Source organism: Vigna angularis, chromosome 10 (assembly GCF_016808095.1).
Source record: "Vigna angularis cultivar LongXiaoDou No.4 chromosome 10, ASM1680809v1, whole genome shotgun sequence".
NCBI lineage: Eukaryota > Viridiplantae > Streptophyta > Magnoliopsida > Fabales > Fabaceae > Vigna > Vigna angularis.
The window spans coordinates 12330344-12351594 of NC_068979.1; the positions used below are offsets into that span (position 1 = coordinate 12330344).

Sequence of the window (21251 nt, forward strand, 5' to 3'; positions counted from 1 at the left end):
AAGAAATATTACAAGTAATTTTACCATTATATTCTCCATTAGATAATTTGTTTTTCAGAAATCTTGTTTTAATACATCGAAAAGTTTCACAAGTTAAAATATATATATATATATATATATATATATATATATATATATTCATCTCTTAAATCAATAAGACATATTTTTCAAGATAAAACTTTGTTAAAGTTTCAGTTTCTAAAATGAAAAATAGTTTATCCAAATAGTATTATTTTTGTTGAAAATTTAAACATGAGTTTAAATTTCACATTGAATAAAAATAAAAAAATTGAATATCTATAATAAAAAATACACTGATACCAATTAGTGCATATTGAGAGTATGTTATAAGATAAAACTTATAACTTTTAATCAGAATATAGTTTTTTTTTATTTAAAAACGTAAACGATTTAATTATTATTCGATTCACTTGATCTTTTTGATCTTCATCAAAGAAACAATTGATGTTAGCTGCAATAGTTTTATCATACATGATTTTGCAACACTACTAAAGTATTAAAATACCTCAATTAGGTAAGAACCCAGAAAATAAACTGTTAAGAGTAGATAGATGTATTAAAATAATGAGAATGAGAAATTAGTGTTAAATAAGCTAACAGTATAAATAGCAGTTTTAAAACACTCAGCTCGATGTATTAGTACGTTCTATCTCTCTAAAAACTTTATTCTCTACCTTTTCTCCTACTTCTCTCTAAATTTTCTCAGCAGTGGTTTGTCTGATCGGCGATCAAGAGCTTCCTAGGCGATCCTGAGATCAAGGGTTTCCTTTTCCACCGATCAATTTCGTGGTTAGAGTAGGTAAGTTTCGTTTCTCAAATTCTCGTGAATTTCTGCATTTTCTGGTACATGCAAACACTATTCGGTTTGCATGTGTTCATCAGCTCTTCATCTGGGTTCTGATTCTGTTTCTGGTTCGGTGGTTGGTTTCCTTTCACCGATTCAAAGTCTGTAGGCTGTCTTAGGATCACTTGTGGTTTAACAAAACTGTGGAGAAGTTTAAATCTGTCAAGTTGCTTTGAGGTAAGGGAAGCTAGTTAATTTAATTGGTTGATGTGTTGTTGAATTGTACTGTTATGTAATGTTGTTTGGAAGTTTGCATGGGTATGGAATTGAGTGATCGTGTGAATTGTATAGTTGTATGAGATGATATAACATGTGACCATGTTAAACTATTCTGCTTTTAGTGGCTGGTGTTGTTCTTGAGTGTGTTTGAGGAAGTGGAGTAGCAAAAGTGGGGAATTGGGGTTAGGTGTTAAATTTTTCACTGGGGAGAACTTAGATGAGTTGTTTAGGACTTGTTAGAATCCCTAAGACACTCAAACTGTGCCAAAAACTAGTAGAATTGAATGTGAGTCCTTAGGTTGATGATTATGCAGTTTTGGATCGTGAATCTGGTAGTAGACCCTTTTGAAAATGTTTATAAAAGTTTAGACACCCTTGGAATAATGTAAATTGGTATATGATTCAGGTATGGGGAATTAGAAGTTGGGAAAAATATTCAGTTTTGGTAAATTTAGGAGTTGTTCATAATTTTGCAGAATTATGCAGAATGTGGAACATGCGCTGTTGACCATTCGGCCATGCGCTGTTGACCGATCAGTCGTGTTCAGGTACTCGGTCATTAACTAGGTTCAGCCTCTTTAGAGTCTTACCAGTTCATGACCATTCCGTATTAGGTGTGGGTGGTCTTTCTCTTGTGTTCGGTCTTAACTGAGTTCTGTTTCTGTGGAGTTTTCAGTTAATGACCGAACGATCTTGCACTAGTACTCGGTTCGTATTGATGTTCGGTCATAACTGCGTTCGACCTCATAGGGGCCTTACCTGTTAATGACCGTTCGATCATGCTTTAGTGTTCGGTCCTAACAGAGTTTTTTGTCTAAGTCTAGAGTGTTCGGCTTTAGGTGGGCACTTTGTCTTGGTAGTGCTCAGACTTGTATTAGTGTTTGGTCCTTAATAGTGTTTGACCATTTCCTCAGCCTTACTTAGTATGGACCGTTCGGTCCTATTCTGTGGATAGTGAAAGACCGTTAGGTCTTACACTAGGTGTTCGGTGTAAGTTCTTAGTATTCGGTCTAAGCTCTAAGTGTTCGGTTGTTCTAGTGTTTGACCCTCAAACTGTATTTGGCTCATGTTTGAGCCTTACTCTTCAAATTGACCGTTCGGTCATATTTATGAGTGGTAGTCGTTACCGTTCGGTTATGTACTGGGGTGGTATTTGGTTTTACTGTTCGGTTTGATTTTACTTAAATGTGTTATGGATGTGGAAGTATGATGGTATTGAAGTATGTTATGATATGTGTAATATGGATATGAAAGAGTATTCCAAGGAGGAATATCTCGTGGATGGTTATTGAATTGTAAAGTATGAATATGGATATGCTAAGCTGGCGTTCATCCTGAAATTCTATGAGTATCATTCTCACATAGAGAGAGATATTTCATTTGTGAGAATAGCATGAGGTCCTACCACCTCAGGGTGCCGAGATAGGTATTATGGGATTAAACTTGGGTAGGAGCTTGATTGGTGTCAGTTGTTACACTACCACAAGTGCAAGGACGACTGTAGCTACATATTCATACAATCCGGATAGTCAAGTCATAGTGTTCGGTCTATATATGTATTATGATGTTCATTTTGTATATGATTGCTTGTATTTGGTGTTGGCATGAAGTAGCGTTCAGTATTGTATTGTTTGAACTTGTATGAAATATTTAAATGTGTTTTATAATTAAATTACACTAGCTTACCCTTATTTCCTATCTTGTCATGTGGTCCGTTCGGTATTCTTTCTTGCGATGATCACCCTGTGGGTGTGAACAGATGGAGAGGAGTTTTCACTGGAGAAATTGCTGAAAACAGAGGATCCACCTAAGTAGGTATAAGACCGTTCGGTCTTATACATAGGTTCGTACCAGCATAGGAATTTTGTAAAGCTTTAAATTTCCTGGTGATTTTAGGATAATTGTAAGATAATTTTCCTACAATGACTGTTCTATCTTGTTATTATGTGATGTCTCATTAATGTAGTTTCGTACTATAATTTTTGGGATGTTACAAAAAAGTATAAATGTACATACTCGTAATATTGTTCAAAAGATAGCAACATATTGATAAATCCTATTGAAGAAAAGCGTATTTATATACGGAAATTCTGAACTGTTAACAATTAATGAGGTAAGAGCTAGAATTACAAGAAAGAATATATAATTAAGATTCCTCCTTGAGCACGGGACATGGACGACCAAGATTAGTTTATAATGTAAAATACACATTTGAAAAGAGACAAAGTTTAGATGCTTCTAAGGCACAAATCTCTAGCAAAATAATTAACATACAACCACAGCACATTTATGTTCTAAACTCTTACATTTTTCTTAAAACATTGTGCTATACAAAAAACTATAGTTTGTCTCCAATCTTCACAAACTCCGCACCCTAATTTTTATTTTCTAGGAATATGGTTGACAAATGGGGACATATAATAATCCATGTCCTTAATCAAACAACCAATTTGATAACTTGAGAAAACGAAATGTCAGGGCTGTATTCCCGGACCATCGCCGTTACCATTTTTGTATTAAAAAAATGACCATAAGAATTCGGATATCACAACTTCCAAATAATTACTATATTACTATGTTTATATATACATCTGTTTGTGTTACAGTGTTTCCAATGCTGTCGGGAACCCTAGGAAGTCGATTTTATCGTATATTAATACTTACTCAACTATCACACTAAGCTAATTATTCAATTATTATATATATTTGCATGCTCCATGGTTAATAGGAAAATGTGAAATTTTGGATTCACCTTGTTTGACTTGAAAATTTGAAGTATTGGACTCCCTCAAGTCTCGTAGAACCTGTTAATCAACACTGTGATTTGGTCCCTTTTTTTTATCTTGTTTGAAGAAAAGATTAGATGTCATTTTCCCATGGGAAATTGATTGATTAGTTTTGAATATTTTGTTGGTCTCAATGTAGGATATTGTGTTGATGACAAAAATGAGATGGATATTTAATTAGAGTAGTATAGTCAAAATTAACTCACAAATGAATAATTAAACAGAAACACGAGGATCAAAGGTCAGTGATTACTGTGTGTGTTAGACTTTTATAATATGTAGAATATATTATAGGTAGGGACCCTATATTCCTTCATATAGGTGCTTCCTTTCCCATGGTAATAAAGGACGTGTTGCATTGCTCACCATAATGTTCATTCTCAAGGAAAATTGTCTTTTCAGACCTTCAATATTATTCCTATGTTTCTGTGTGTTTTTTTCTCTCTTAAATTCTCTGTGAATAAAACTCACTTTAAATGCTAATCAATATAAGGGTAATTAAATAGATTTACGTAAAAAAGCCAGAATTTTTTTTTCAGATGCAACACTTTCAATAGGAAGTTAAACTCTTGACTAATTAAACTAACAAGAATTGATTGAATAAATTAACTATTCACCATTTCACCAGTACCTTTTGTTATTTAGCTAATAATGAGGTTTCTTTTTATTGAAAAAAGTCCATTTAAAAAAAATAATGAATGGTAATTAGTAATTGTTTGCTTCAGTTTTTACCGCTCATTTATGTTGAAGTTATTCATAATATTCAAACAATTATCTATCTTTTTCGTTTATTATTAAACATTTTCATAACCAGTTACTGTTTATTTTATTTTATTTTATTTTTATAATAAGGATATATTAAGAAAATAATAATCAATACCATCTTGAAAATTTAAAATGACCATAAATAGAATTCTTAATTATATTTTCCCTTTATTTCTAATCTTGTGTTATTTTAGTTTTCGGATTGTTTTAATGTTACATCTATATTTTTCATCAACCCATCCACTTTGGTCGCCTTACAAAATTTTCTCAACTTCAAAATATTTAAAATTACCATTTTCTACTGAAAATATTTATATTAAGTCAACGATTTTTTATTTTAAAAACTCACCAACCAAAATATCAATTTTCTCCTCCGAAGTGATGAATATAACAAATCCTCCTCACTTCAAACTTGATTTTCAAATCCTACAAAAAAAAATTAAATTATTTGTACTAATTTTTTTAGTAAATTTCTGTTCTCAAAACTTTTAAAAGGATATCACATCCCACTTTCAGTGAAAAATCTAAAAATATTAAAGTAGAAAAAAAATGTTAAATTTGAATAATAAAAGGCCTGAAGACCTGAATTAATATTCAGTTGAAATTAGATGGATGAAAAGGGTAATTAATTAGTGTAACTAAAAATGCATTAAGAAAAAGAAGAAAGAAATTGGTATTTAAGCAAAGATAGATGTGGAAGTGTATGAGAGAAAGTAGGAAGTGCAAATGATAATATAAAGACGAAAGAAGAAAAATTTAGGGTTATTAAAGCGAAATATGCAGATGCGTGAGGAGATTCACGTGTGTAGAAGGATTTTTGGTTACTTTTTACCGTTAGGCGTGTTAAATAAAGTTAAGTCGCAGCTTACCCAAAACCTTGTTAGCCCTACAAATATAGCCCATGCCATGCCCCATTTGGGCTTCAACGCTACGTACTCAAACATCCTTTTGTTTTTACCCTAAATTACGTTTTCAAAATTACCCTACCACCAACCTAACTATCCAACAATAATACTAAATACTACAACAAATTTATCACCATCATACTTGCACAGAAAAACATACCAAAACAAAGACAACTTTCTAAGATTACTTTCGTTAATCGAGACACCAAAACCAAGAACTCCCATTCTTTAAACTAAATAAAAACACTATTTCTTTGGACTGTTCAAGGTGCAATAATAGTACCAAGAACTCCCATTATATTATTATCATAACTGTTGTCGTTATTAACTAAGAAAATTAACTTATATGTTAATTTAATTTTAATGAAAAATACATAAAACAATTGTGTGCTCTTGCATAACTAATATTAATCATTTATAGGTTAAAATAACTTTTGTTTTGTCTAAACATATGGATTATGGTGAATAGTCAAATTACATGCTCTTGTGAATGGTGAAATTACATGCTCTTGTAAATACTGAAGCTAGGGTTTGAATATTGATTGGGTTAATGAATAAAAAGTTTTTAGTATAGCACTATGAAATTTAGGTTTAGAAATAAGAATTTTTAAGAAATGTAAAAGGTGGAAAGGTGGGGGGGCCTATGGAGGCTTTATCCAAAAAAGAAGGTGATCATGCAAAGATATTAGTTGGGTGTTGAGTAATGACTTAAGGAAGGGATATCAAAAGCAAAGTTACGTAGCAAAGGGTAACGCATACCAATGCTTTTGCATCATCTTTCTATTTGCCCAACACACTCTTAGTGATTCTACTTTTCTCATCAAAAGGGGAAAGAAAAGAAGAAAATTTTACTTTGTTTTCTCACAACCTAATATATATAACCAAATCTACACATCTTTGTCACCATTTCATTTCTTTTCTCAAACAATACCTCTTTTTATTTCTAGGACAAATTCTTAGAATAAATACCCCTTCTCCTTAATTGCATCAAAATTATAAAATAAGCATTAAACCCTACAGCTCTAGATAAACTTCTACCTTCTCATTATTATGTGGGCATGCTTACCGAATAATTTCTCAAACTATCTCGTGTTTGAGTTTTATGGAGGAGGATATCCTTTTACATAGGTTGAAGTTGAACTTCAATCTAATCTTACCCTTTTATTAAATTTGGAGGTTAATTAACTCGATTGAAAGTGATTTGAAAGACAGATTACCGATTAATTAAATTCAATAAGTATTAATTGTATTATATTAGGGTCAAAAGGAGAGTTTAGCTTTAACCTAATTGAGAAAGCATGTTGGTCATTGAAGCAATTAGGAAAGAATGGTAGCAGACCAAAACATGATTTAGCAATTATTTACCCAACATAAAGTAGTCAAGCCTATATATAGGAACTGCTGTAGGTTCGTCCCTCCATCAAAATCCAATGATCATACGACCTAATGTTGTTTCAATTTTGTTATTCAAATTGTTTTAGTTATTGACCAATCATTACTTTGCTTACATAATCAATGATTCAACATCTTACCAGTTCTTTGATCCAAATTTAAGGATTCAATTATCTTCATATTAAAGTTAACTATTTATTTCCTTATATAATTAATGCTCATTAACTATCGTGTCAATGAAAACCCCTCGAGGCCAAGAAAACCGAATGAAATAGATATTGAACTCAAAAATATTCATAGACAATTAGTAATATATATATATATATATATATATATATATATATATATATATATATATATATATATAGGATATCAGTTTGGTAAAACTTAAAGTAAGTTTTATTAAAATAATTTTAGGAAAATAACTTATTTAATAAGTAAATAGAACTTTATTATTAAAGTAGTCTAATTTTGTAAATAATAAAATTAAACAAAAAAACCAAAATCTGCTTATTTTGAAAAAGGAATTGCAAGAAATTCAACCTATTGTTCATTAAAATTAGAAAAATTTGGATAATGATTATACAGGTATAAATATATTTATTTATCTAAGGCTTTGGTATTAATACTAACCACTTCAGGTTAAACTGATAGATAAACTTTAACTAAAACTGGTTAAATTTACGTAATGATTTAACAAGCAGAGACTCCAAAGTAAATTTACCAAAATATTACATCAATAAAAAGAGAAATAATTATTTCTTGGGATTTGATTTTTCTATTTAGAAAATAAAGTGCGGGTTCATTAATTTTATCAAAAAAAAAAAAATCAACGATTAAGAGTATTATGATAACTTTAGTATCTACAAAATTGGCATTATACATGACCAAACTTGATAAAATTTTCTTCAAATAAATTTTACTTCTACATCCTTTACTGATATATTTTTTTATTAAAAAAAATTCAACATTATATTTTTTATCTTAAATCTAGAAATCAGTTTTCGATACTTACTTACTTAAATCATTTCACTTAAAATATATATATATATATATATATATATATATATATATATATATATATATATATATATATATATATTACGAAATTATTTCATGAACTAACTAGCTTTAAAATTAGAAGAAAACAACTAATCCAGCAGTTTGATTGATGAAGTTTAATCTTTCATACAGAGTTAATGCGAGATGAATGACCTAATATCTTTGCTGACTTTCCTTTTATTTTATTTTTACTTTTATTGTTATATCTAAAATAGAAGTGTACAAATTTAACCATAGCAAAAATATTGCTAAACATGAACCAGCCTAAAAATTAAAGAACCTTTTTGACCTTTTACCTAAGCCTAAGTGCACATAGAACAAATCCTTAAAACGACATGTTATCTGTAGGAAACACACAACTTTGAAAAACATTAAAATAAAAAAGTGTTTTATGATAAAATTAACCTATTTATGTTTTGTATGCGTTGGTCTTTGATAAAAGGAAGTGATGGTAATCCATAAAATGAATTATATGAAGTATTTAGTTAAAAGAAAGTGGTAGATGTTATGTTGCAACATATCCATTATAGTTTGAATAGTTAACTAAATAACAAAAAATATATATATATATATATATATATATATATATATATATATATATATATATATATATATATATATATATATGTTATGAAGAGACGAAAAGAGATTGTTATATAAACTAAGTAGAGAAGCAGGGTAAGTGAGACAAGAAGAGTAAACGAATTGTTTTGATGAGCAGTTTGCATATCGAAAGCTGATTAACAGCATTGGGTGATTGAAACATCTGCAACCCTATTCCTAGCACAAATAGAAAACCATGTCATGTTTTACATTATTGGACCCAAAACGAGCCAACCCTAACACCTTCCTCTACGAAGCAAATATAAAATGATTAAAAAACTTAATTCCAATTAAGAGTGATCGGTCACCTTTGACTAGTTGATTTTGCTATTTATATGCTTATAATTCACCACAGTTTAATATGATGAAGCTATAGGACACACATAATGTTGTGTAAACATGACAGTGACTCACATTGATTGGTAGACAGAGATTATTCATACGTCGTTTATCTCTAGAGTGTATCATAGGACCATCTTATTTTCTTATGGACTCTTATTAGGACCATCCATTTCAATCCCAAAACTCGTAACCATAAAATTTAATTTTGATAGACTCGCATGACCCACCATATATATCTGTAATTTCCCAAGCTTTAGATTAATAATATTCTTTCTCATGCAAAATTTAAGTCAACCGGACTAACATTTCTCAAGGACCAGGAATAATGGATTATTCCAGGAATTTAATTAATTTCTTAGCATTTTCCTGATACGAGTTTCACGACAATTTTATTTTTTTCGTATTATAAGTTTTTTTATTGATTTAGTGCTTTTTGTAGGTCTAGGGTATGTGTCTCGGAGAGTGAGTGGAGTGTATATAATTCAGTAGTACGTTCCGATGTCTATTTGATGACTTAAGGAGGGCGTGATGCTTAAAAGACAAATTTACCCACATTAGAAAGGTCCTTACGGAAATAAAATATAGGGTAAATCTGACTTTCCAATTTGTCCTGATTTTGGATACAACCCACAAATATACCTTTGATTTTCTTGGTTGATTATAAAAAGAATATGACAAGAATAGGATGGATGGGTCCAAATTTATGCTAAGAAGAATGCATGATGTGATTTGCGGAGAATTAGGGTTCATCATGACCTCAATGAGTGGTTTATAATTGGGCTGTTAACAAAACAAAACAAATCCCCAAGATGTTGAAATTTGCGTGCAATCATGTGACTGTAAATTTCAGGATTTTAATTTTTTTAAGGATTAGATGAAAAGAACAAGCAAGCCCTAGGTTTCAGTCAAGTGAAAGGGGGGTTCTGTGTAGTGTACGTGTGTGTGGGTGTGCTTGTTAGAAAGTTGGATTTGTAGATGAAAACAATGAGCACACACACGTTAAAGGTGTTTGAGAAAATGTCTTGCTTTTCCATTTTTAATCCGAAGAAAAATAAAAGATAGAGTATATTTGTAAAAAGGAATAAAAGTTACGAGTTAATTACCTTTTTCTTTTCTTTTTTCCCTCTCTTATCTTAATTTTTTTTTCATTCTTTTTTTCCCCTTTCTCACTCTCACTCCAGTACCCTACCCCCCACGTCCACAAAAGAAACAATCTTCTCTCTCTCTCTCTCTCTTGCCCACCACCCCCCTATGGTATAGTCCCTTAAGTGTCATTTTCTCACATATACTTTACACAAAAGAAACAGCCATTCACTTCACATACCTTGTCATTTCTTCCCCCCCTCTCTCTCTCTCTCTCTCTTTCTCTCACTCTCTCTCTCTATTTCTCCATGCCCTCTTCTCTCAATCTCAAATCTCTGCTCTGCAACTACTCCAAATTGATTCAATGCTCCAAACTCCATCCGCACACCTTCACAAAATCCTATTAATTACCCTCACCTAGCTCCCTTTTAGCTCCTCCTTCCCCTCACCACACTCTTCAATCCTTCTAACTTTTCTTACTATATAAACATATATAGTATTGCACGACATAAGGAAACTCAGCAAGGGGAAGAGAAGTCTACAAAACTAAACACAGGTGAGAAGAAGCCAAAGCAGCAACACATAAAGGCTTGTTTGGATGGAACTTTTCCCAGCTCAACCAGACTTGTCCTTACAAATCAGCCCTCCAAACGCCAAACCAACATCAACTTGGAGGAGAAGCACAGAAGAAGACATGGATTTGGGGTTCTGGAAGAGAGCCTTGGACTCAAGAAACTCCATATCATCAATGGCCAAACAAGACTCTTGCGTCGCCCTCTCCCTCTCCAATCCAAAAGCCTCGTCCGATAACTCCAACTCCTCTAACCTCATTCACCGCTTCCAACACGGTGCCAATAATGCCACCACCAACCCCTTCCAACCCTTTCAGCAGAACCATTACTTCCACCAGCCACTGTTCCAGCCTCAGCACCAAAGCCTCAGCCAAGACCTCGGCTTTCTCAGACCCATTAGAGGAATCCCAGTGTACCAAAACCCTCCTCCTATACCATTCACTCAGCATCACCACCACCACCACCATCTCCCTCTGGAGCCTTCAACCACCGCCCCTTCTTCTATTATTTCCAGCACCAACACTGCTTCTACCCCTTTCCACTCTCAGGCCCTTATGAGATCAAGGTTCTTGTCACGCTTCCCTGCTAAGCGTAGCATGAGGGCTCCCAGGATGCGTTGGACTTCTACCCTCCATGCTCGCTTTGTCCATGCCGTTGAACTCTTAGGTGGCCACGAAAGTATGCTTCGTTTTTTTTTCTTTTCCTTCTCTTCTTTTTGCTTAATTTTCTTCTTACACCCTTGCTTTCACTTCTCCAAGTTAATTCAACAAGACCAAGAAGAAAAATGAAAGTGAATTTTTTATTTTATTTTATTTTAATGGAACAGACTTGGTTCTCCGAATTAATCATTCTTTTTACTGTTTTTCATTAGGGGCTACACCCAAATCAGTTCTTGAGCTAATGGATGTGAAGGATCTCACTTTAGCACATGTGAAGTCTCATTTACAGGTAATCTATTAAGGCCGTTAATTGATTGCACCTGTTTATAATAGCTTAATGAGTGTATAGCGATTAACAAAATAATTATATTAAAAACACTGAAGGTCAGTGTTTTTATTAATTATTTGTTATGGAGTTCTTGAGTCAGCTTGAAGGTGGTACGGTTCTGATTGGGGTTTTAATGGTGCTTTGTAAGACGTACTATGCATATATGTGTTTAAAATCCACAGCCTACATTTACATTACAGGAAGCAGTTAAGTCATGAATATATATTTCAAATTCCAATGGTTTCCTTACAAAGGGTCTCACAAATTCTTAGCGCTTCTTTTTCTATTAGATCTGCTGCCTCTCTGCTTCTGCTTCTGCAACCTAATAAACAGCTTTTTGCTTTGGAAGAATGAACCAGCCGAGTTAAAGGGGAAAAAGCGAAAATAAAATAAGAGAGAGAAAGTGTGAGGTACTTATCGATTTCTGAAACAAGTAGGACAAAGCCTCTATGAATCCAAAATGAGTCGCAGCCAAGCCGAGATCAGACAAGCTCATAGTTCAGTCCATGCCATTAAAGAAATAATGTGTATAAATTTCATTTAAAAAGGAATAAATCAATAAATAAATGATAAGCAAGTACGTATATACCCAACACCATCATTTCTCAATGATCCGTTCCTCAGATGTGGGTTTTTTTACCATGCCAGCTTTAACCCTGGTTAGTCACATGTTTCCATGCATATATGCATATATATTGCCTTAACCATAAATGCTTCTGTGTTACAACTTGTACTCTTCTTCCTATTAATTTAATACTATCAACTTGCAACTTCTTAAGTTTCTTAGGCAAACTTCTTGGGTTTCCGCTAATCTTCCTCTCATTTTGCTGTGTTACACACTAGTAAATAATAATAATAATAAGTATTTTATTACTAATATTATGATTTTTATCAACAGGGTTTTTGTCGTGTTTTTCTAAGTCACTTTGTATTAATACTACACTATCTAATGTTTATGATGCAAAATTTAAATCCAGATGTACCGGACGGTGAAAACTACAGATAGAGCTGCGGCTTCATCAGGTTGGTGTCTATTTTTGTTTCATCAAATATTGTACGAAGATTAAGGCGTGAAAGTTAGCATTTTTCTCATCCACTTGTCGGTTTATCTGACTTGGTTATCGTTTCCCTCTTTGATCATGAACTAGGGCAATCGGATGTGTATGATAATGGGTCGTCGGGAGATACTTCTGATGACTTAATGTTTGATATAAAATCTTCTCGAAGGTCTGATGTATCCATTAAACAGGGAAGATCAAGTGTTAATCAAGATAAGGATTGTCATGGTCTTTGGGGTAACTCTTCCAGGTAAAAACACCTGTCCAAATTTTATTTTTTCTGTGTAGATATTCAAGTTTTAATTCTATATATGCAGATATATACATTCCCTTAAAAGGTTTCTTTTCCTTAGTTTTTTGGTTTTATTAATATATGTATAACGCAGAATTATCTTTGTCGAAATGCTTGAAAGCTATTGAGCGAAATTTCAGTTTTAACGAGGTCTCAATGCATAACTAATGTTTTAAGTAACATGTTGTTTCGAGTGATGCTGGCAACATAGTTATTTTCCTGTTACCGAGTGAATTTTATAAAACTATGATCAAGTTGAAACCAATGTTTTTTCGTTTTTCACTTTCTTGCATAATTTGTATTATTCCATTCTATGTTTCTCCGGCAGTCATGCTGCAAAAATACTAATAAAAACCCGAGCAATAGATGCATGTCTTATTCATATTAGCATTTCTCTCTCTTTGTTCTTTTCATTCTCTCTCTCTCTCTCCCACTCTCTCTCTCTCTCTCTCTCTCAACCTCACATGCAAACATGGTTAGGCGCAAAAAATCACAAAAAGAATAAATCATTTCAGTTTGCTTTGTTCTGTCTGTCCACAAACCATGAGCATCCAATCTCCATGATGGGGTAATAATATACTCTCTTCTAGTGGGTGAAAAGGGAGTAAAAAAGGAACCCACACACACTCCTACATAGGATTCAAAGAGACAGGAGTTTCATATTTGCCAAAATCCACCTTAAAAATAGAGATATCTCTTTCCTTAGGATTTTGTGGGGTTCAGACATTAGGCTATTATATGGGCCCTACAATTGGGAAACTTAGTGTCAAAGCTAAGCCTTTGGTAGACCCATAATTAGAAATCTGGTGCCAAAGCAATATATGCTCTTTGAAACTTCCTTGAATGGTCCAATATATACATATACACACACATATATAATATATAAACAATGGACAATGGGGTTTGAATTGGGTGGTTTCAACTTTATTTCAATCAGCAAAATATGTAAAAGGGTGTATGCATAATTAAGGCAGTAAAAGATGGGTTTCTTTTTCTCCCTTTTTTGTTTTACAACATGGCTTTCAGTAATGGGATATATTCTTTCGATGTTTTTGTTGTTACAGGGAAGCTTGGTTGCATGGGAAGACAAAGACTGATTCTGTTGGAAACGTGCCATCTCTTGAGGTATATATTTACTTAACCCCCCTTTATTGCCTCTGGTTGGCCTTTTGTTTCAAAAGTTTTATTTATACACAAATACCAAGCTGCGTTTGGAATGGCATGAAAGGGAGTTGAGAGTGAAAGGAAATACGTTTGATCTTTTTCATCTTGCCATGCACATTATAAAGATGAGAAAAGGAAAAGACTTTCCATAAAGCTGCTTTGTCCTTCACAAATTCAAATGGGTAGACCAGTCCTTTTCGCATTTACACTAATTACAACGCTTTAAAAACAATTTTTCAAGTAAAAGACGTCCCTTTAAGATTTATTAATGATAATATAGAAAAGGGCCATCTATATAACCCTAAACCTACCCCCTTTGACTCGTTTATCAACGGTCTAAACTATGAAATTGTAGGTCACTCACATACACTCGTAAGAATTAGTAAATCTTAATGCCACACACAAAAAAGAAAATTCAAAGCTAGGACATGAAAATGCAAATTCTAGCACTTAGCAGGCTTTTAGGTGTACCTCTCTGAAGTTTCTTTATTTTTTCCTTGATTGATATAAATATTCTGTAATTATTCTCCGAGTGAAATGTTCTTTGATTCCCGAAACCTGTTCACACACACAACTTCTTCTGTATATCTTTCTCGGTAATTTGTTTCCCATTCTCATCATTACATTAGAACTATATATATTATATTTGCTAATCCAGCTGGGTCAATCAGGTAGTTGGTTTAGATAGTACGCACAGTATTCTAAGCATAAATTTTGTTACCGATGTTATTATATATAAAAAATATAGATTTAGTTTGATAGTTTTGGGTCTTAATATTGATTAAGTGATATATTTGTATTTGGTTTTTCAGAAGGAAATGGATCCGAAGTGTGTGAGTTATGAGAGAATATCAGATGGAAGCTCATCTTCAAATGTGTCAGGATCAAGCCCGAAGAAGGCTAATTTGGATTTGGAATTCAGCTTGGGGCAGCCACTTTAACAAGGATCCGATCCCTCTGAATACGTATTATTGATTAACTAGTAAGAAACTGAAAGAGGTAGAGAGCTGGAACGAGAACGAGGAAGCCGCTGAGAAAACGAGAGAAAGAGAAAGCTAAAAGAAAATAAAAGAGAAAAAAAAAAGAAAAGTAAAAGGAGCTAAAGAACACAAGGAGACAAGAAAGACAGAAAGCAACAAAAGAAAGGGCTGAGGGAAAAAAGCATGGCCTTCCTATCAGAGCTCTTGTGAGATCCAAATCAACATATTATATTTTCTTGGTAAATATATGAAATCTAATTGATTTGTATGTTTTTGCAATCTGAGAGAAAGAAAGAGACATGAGAGAGTGAGAGAGAGTGAGAGAGTGAGAGAGAGAGAGAGAGAGAGAGAGAGTTATCTTAAAAGTATGAAGTGATCCTTGGTAATTGTAATGGAGCACTTTACATTTATGAAATATTTAGATATTTCCACCAAAGAAGTTGGGTTCCTAATCCTATATTCAATTCTACACCTAGGCACATGCTTTACACTTTAGGAACAAAAGAGAGAATTGAGAATATGGACTTAGGAAAAGACTGAAAAATTTGAATAAAGTGTCAAAAAGAATACCAACATAGTCAAGCTTAAGATACATATAAAGTGGCAATGAACTCACCAAAAAATTTAAATAAAGTGGCAATCATAACACTTCATATCTTTATGAAAACGAAACCTAAAGAAGAAAATAATATACATTCCTTTCTTTTATGCCTAAATAATTTCCTTTTCCCAGGAAATTGCTAACTCAAACCAAACAATGTACACTTCTTTCTTTTTCCTGTTTAAAATTCATGTGATTTTGTCGTTAACATTTTCAATATATTAAACGAAAACGAGAGATGAATTCTTTTAATTTTGCTACATATATCTAATAGATGAAAAGAACTTTGAGGTGACATCATTTAATTAGCATTTTCGTAAAAAAGGATAAACATTTCTTTAAATCCTGTACCTACTCAAATGCTTATTCCTGTAGGTTGAGTAGGTACTAGAAGTTTGATTAATTTGTTATATCACATATATCCATATGTAAATAATAAATACCTTTTATTTTCTAATTAAAGAAACTTTGAGTTGTCATAAACTCTTCAAAAACAAAGTTGCAACTCATTTAGAAATGACATCATTGTCACATTCATCCATTTGTCTCGGACAGGAAACGTCACCAGAATAGCCAGGAACTATAACGTTTGTGAAGTCAAAATCTCTTCGGGTTCGAGTATACTTGTAAAAAGATTCACAGTTTAATTATTGGTTTATATCGTAATAATATTATTCGAAATATTAAAAAAAGTAATCTGGATAATAGATTCATATTTGAAAATGGGAAAGTTTGAGGTGTTTAATGAAATATAGATTTTTTTACTAAGCTCTTGGTGTTTAGCTTTTAAAATCTCTCTTTATCAGTGTATTACGAAGCTTAAGCTATGAACAACGCAAAAAAACTCAGAATTTGGGCTATTGTTTAATGTTCTTCATCCATTTTTTTTAAAAAAATAAATTATATTTTATAATTATACTATAAATAATTTAATTGTGTTGGAAGATTATTTTTAAATTGAAATGGTTGAACAATTAAGAAAATATTGATGATAGAAAAAGATAAAGAAGAGAGTAGGTTTGACATGTTTCTTATATGTTCAAAGAGATATTTTTTTCTTTTTTTACCATGTAAGTGTCTGAAATGACATCTTATAAGCAAATAGAGAAATATGGAAATGCTTAGCTGAGAGAATAAATACTTAAGAGTCTCGTTTTGAAGATATAGATTGTAATCTATAATACAATAGTAGATTAGAAGAAAACCTAAACAGTTGTATGTGATAAACAGAATGAAAATAAGAAATAGCAGTTATACTATTTTTGCACCGCGCACAATTCATACAAGATTATTCATCAATATAAAAATTCTTAAAATAACCTACAACATTTGGATTGGAATTTTACTATTCTTCAAATATAACTCTATCTAATTTATTTAAACTCATTATATCAACTCATTTACATGAAATTTTATTTTTTAACTATTATTTATTTTGCCTTTTCACTATAAATCTTGAAATTTAAAAAGTGGTAATTGTTAGGTCACAAATACATCAGATCCCAAAATTATTTTAATTTATTAAAATAAAAAATAATGTTAATAAAACTAGTATTTTTAGATGTTCTTAAAGTAATTTATCTCTATAATATATATATATATATATATATATATATATATATATATATGATTGAAAACGTTGTTCTCAAAAATTAAATATTAATCAGCAACGCATACCATTGTGTTAGGAGTTCTATTTTTATTGTTTTAAGTTATAAGGCTTCCTTTATGAAATAATCCAATAATAATAAGTTATAATAATCAACAAACTTGAGAACTTTATTTTTTTCTCATAAAAAAACTATTAAGGACAGTTGTACCAAATGAGGCAATAGCACCAAAAGATTGCAATTTTTTTTTTAATTATTAAAGTGATGCAAATTTTTAAAAATAAATACAAAAGTAGATAAGTTGTTCTATGATGCGACTTTATTATAAAGAAGTTGTGTTAATTGAACATGATTTTGATTAAGTTATGCCAAACTAATTTAATTTTAATTCAAATTAGAAAAGAAATACAATGCACTAAAGTCGTGACATGAATTCAGTTTATATCATAATACGAGTTGTACTATGACTTTAATTAAAATTTTAGAAAAAAGAATTACAATTTCTTGAAGATGTCAAACTAACACGACTTATCCATTTTTTATAATTTTTTTTATAATTAAAAAAAAGAATATCATTTTAGTAATTTTGCCATCAAATGAATATTAAATTATATTGTTCACAACTTCATGTGATTATCTAGGTAACATCAAAATAAATTCTAGCAAAGAAACACACTCTAAAGATTATAACTTCCCTACTTTTAATTAAATGGTAGAAAATAATTAAATGGTAATAGTTTTCATTAAATAATTTATTTTTAATATGTGTTAGGTATAAAATTTGTTTTTTATTTTCATTCTCTTCAGATAATAGATGTATTTATATCTTAAATATTTTTAATAATTTTTATCAAACAAATTTAGTAAAAAATATGATGTTTTAAAATTCATTATAAAAAAATACATTGTTTCTTCAATATCAATTAACAATGAACATGTTATCATATAAAAATGTTAATATCAAATATCAAATAAATTAATGATTTTTACAGGTGAAAACAGGACTAAATATAAAAATATCATTGATAATAGTAAATGTGTACTTATTCACTCATGTATATTCTTAATTTAAAAGATTAAATACTATTTATTCTTATATATATAATAACGCTTACTAATCTGAATTTAATTTTCGTTCCTATCTGTAAAAATACTATTTATTTTTCTTTAAATACAATTTTAAGTTATGCCTAAGAACATTTTTTATATTTTGACTTTCTCCGGAAAAAAAATTAATAAAAATACGTTAAAATTCAATAGTTACACAAAAATATAGTAATTCTATATATTTTCCTACAGTTAAAAAATTATATAGCTTTCAACTTTTTAATCATATCTTCCTAATATTTCTTTCTTTTTTATTTTTTTTCCTTGTTATTGTGCGTTCTTAATAAGAGAGAAAATTGAATGTTTTATTTATTAGAGATTACAATGGAGTTGTCCTTTCTAAATAATATGTTATTTTAGGGAAAGGCCTTCGTATGGTCTTGTTTTGGTTCATTTTGTTCTTATTTTGGCCTTTAATATTTTTATATCCATTGAAATGTCTTTAGTTTTGCGAATTGTTTAATTGTGTTTTAAATTGATGCTCCATATTTCAATATTGTTATCTTTACTTAGCTCGTTTGGTTGAATGAAAAACAAGTTATTAAACATAGCCAAGGGTTCACTTTTAAAAGAGACCTTAATAATTAAAGTTCTTATTGATAATAAAAAAGAACTAGTTGTCCAAGAATTATGATTAACTCTAGTTGAGAATATATATAAATTTGAATGATAAACCTAAGGAAAGTAGTTCCAATGATTAAATATTATGTAAATTATTGGACCAAGTTAACTTGTAAAAAAATGAATGCATAAGTCGGAAGTCACGGGTAATTAATTTGCATTGAGAGGCAATTAAGAAGGTATGAAAAAGAAAAGACATTATTAAATAGAGGCAGAAAAGAAGGAAAGAGATAAGAAAGAAGAAAACTGAGTTTTGATTTGAAAGTGGTGTGAGGGTTTGATGAAAAGAAAGAAAAGAAGAGAGAAAAGCAAAGAGGGTGCTTTAGCTTTTGTTTTTGTTTCAGCTTTATTAACTTTCCTTTTGGTTTTGCACGAATGCATGGAGTGAGATGAGTGTTAAGATAACCCTGTGGGGTACAATAATTATCCCACCAATACAAAACAAAAAGATATCACATTAACAAACCTTAAGTTTTTTACTTTATCATTCTTCTCAACAACATTTTCTCAATACACTTCCGATACCTTTATATAACCCATACACCATAATTTACTTCACCAACCATGCTTAAAATATAAACACTCTATACGTTAATTGTGTGAGAACAACAATCAAATTCTAGAATCATAGATCAAATACATAACTATTTCTTGTTAAATAAACCATAGGCGATTAAATAATTCAAATATAAATATAAACATGACAACAATTTAGATATGAAAATAGGAGAATAATGATATTTTACATTTACTTTTTGATGAATATTTTATTGAAATTTCACTCCCGCCCCCATCTTGTTTGGTATTTATCTAGCCTAATAAAATAAAGAAAAATACATAAATAATAGTAATTATTTCAAACTGTCACAACAAAAATTATTAAAATTATTCATGGAATTCTACCTATTTAAGTAAATTCTTGGTAAATTCAAACTATTCACAAGTTTTATCAATGAATTTTAATATTTCAATTACCCACAAATTTTATTTATATATTTTTTCGTCAAAAATTAAAAATTCTTATTACCAACAGATTTGTTTGTTGATAAATAGAACAACAAATTTTCTACCAAAGATTGATGTTCAGTATCTTAGAAAATAATTAAATGAGAAGAAGAAGAATAGGAGAAAAAGAGAAAAAGAAGAACAAGGAAAAAGAAGAAGAATAAAGAAAAAAAACAAGAAAATGGAATAATGAAATAATAGACAAACTCTAGAAAAGAATGAATTTGAATAGAGTTTGAAAAAAAATTTCCACTTAATGCTAGACGTTGTTTGCACTAGTTAGACAATATATAGACAACGTTGAACTCTTAAGATAGCACAGATGAAATCTAATTTTTATAAAAAGTTTAATACTTTTTATATCTCTATTTTTATACCGAGAATTGTTATAATTTTTTTTATTCGATATAAAGAGGTTTTTTTTTCACCTAAATATCTCATTTCAATTTAACTTATCTTGACTAGTCTTTTGTGCATCTTTTACATGACAATACACTCCTAAATTTTTAAGATTACATAATCTTTTTATAAATAATGTGTGATCTGTTAAGAGATGTGAATGAGTCTAACACTACGTTTCTAATACTAGTTATATCAAAATGTAATATAACACAAATTGAAAATCAATTTAAAGAATCAACAACAAAAAATAAATAAAATTTTTTGGTTATTTTATTTTTCAAGAAGTGAACAGTTAACTTAGTTTACTATCTAAATTTTCAAACCAAATTGAAGTGTAGTACACCTTCAATGCTATTTTTTTATATATATATATTGATTGCACTAATATTTTTTAGAGATTATTTTTTCAATTATATTGATTGTTTTATTTTATGTGCTTTAGAAATTGGTTCAATAATCTTACCAATATAGAACTTTGGTGTTGAGTTCCAATACTTATTACACATAAAATTTACCATTTTCACGTGATAAGAAAGTTTCAATCATACAAATACACCCTTTCTCAATTTAATTAACATACATTTCTCATTTGTGCAACGTCAACATAGGTGAAATCAAGTTACAAAATCAAGAATCAATAGATCAATAAATGTTGTTTCATTCGAAACACTAATTAGTCGCTCCAAGAGACATGATCTCATTTCTTTTAAAGCATTTTCAGTGGGTTCCAAGTGACTGCCTCTTCATGCAATATTTCAAATACATGTTTTTCAATATAATAAATGAGAATGACATCAAGCATTTGGCTTCCTCAAGTAACTTTATATTTC

The 21251-nt window shown here is 30.5% G+C and overlaps 1 protein-coding gene across 1 annotated transcript; it reads left to right on the forward strand.

Annotated features, from left to right (window-relative positions):
- Positions 1–10227: 10227 nt before the first annotated feature.
- LOC108335955 (probable transcription factor KAN2) lies at positions 10228–15511 on the forward strand. The gene is made up of 6 exons (XM_017572194.2): positions 10228–11272; positions 11466–11542; positions 12559–12604; positions 12730–12889; positions 13996–14056; positions 14908–15511. The coding sequence occupies exons 1-6, from the start codon at positions 10621–10623 to the stop codon at positions 15034–15036; spliced, it is 1125 nt and encodes a 374-aa protein (XP_017427683.1). The 5' UTR covers positions 10228–10620; the 3' UTR covers positions 15037–15511.
- The last annotated feature ends 5740 nt before the right edge of the window (positions 15512–21251 follow it).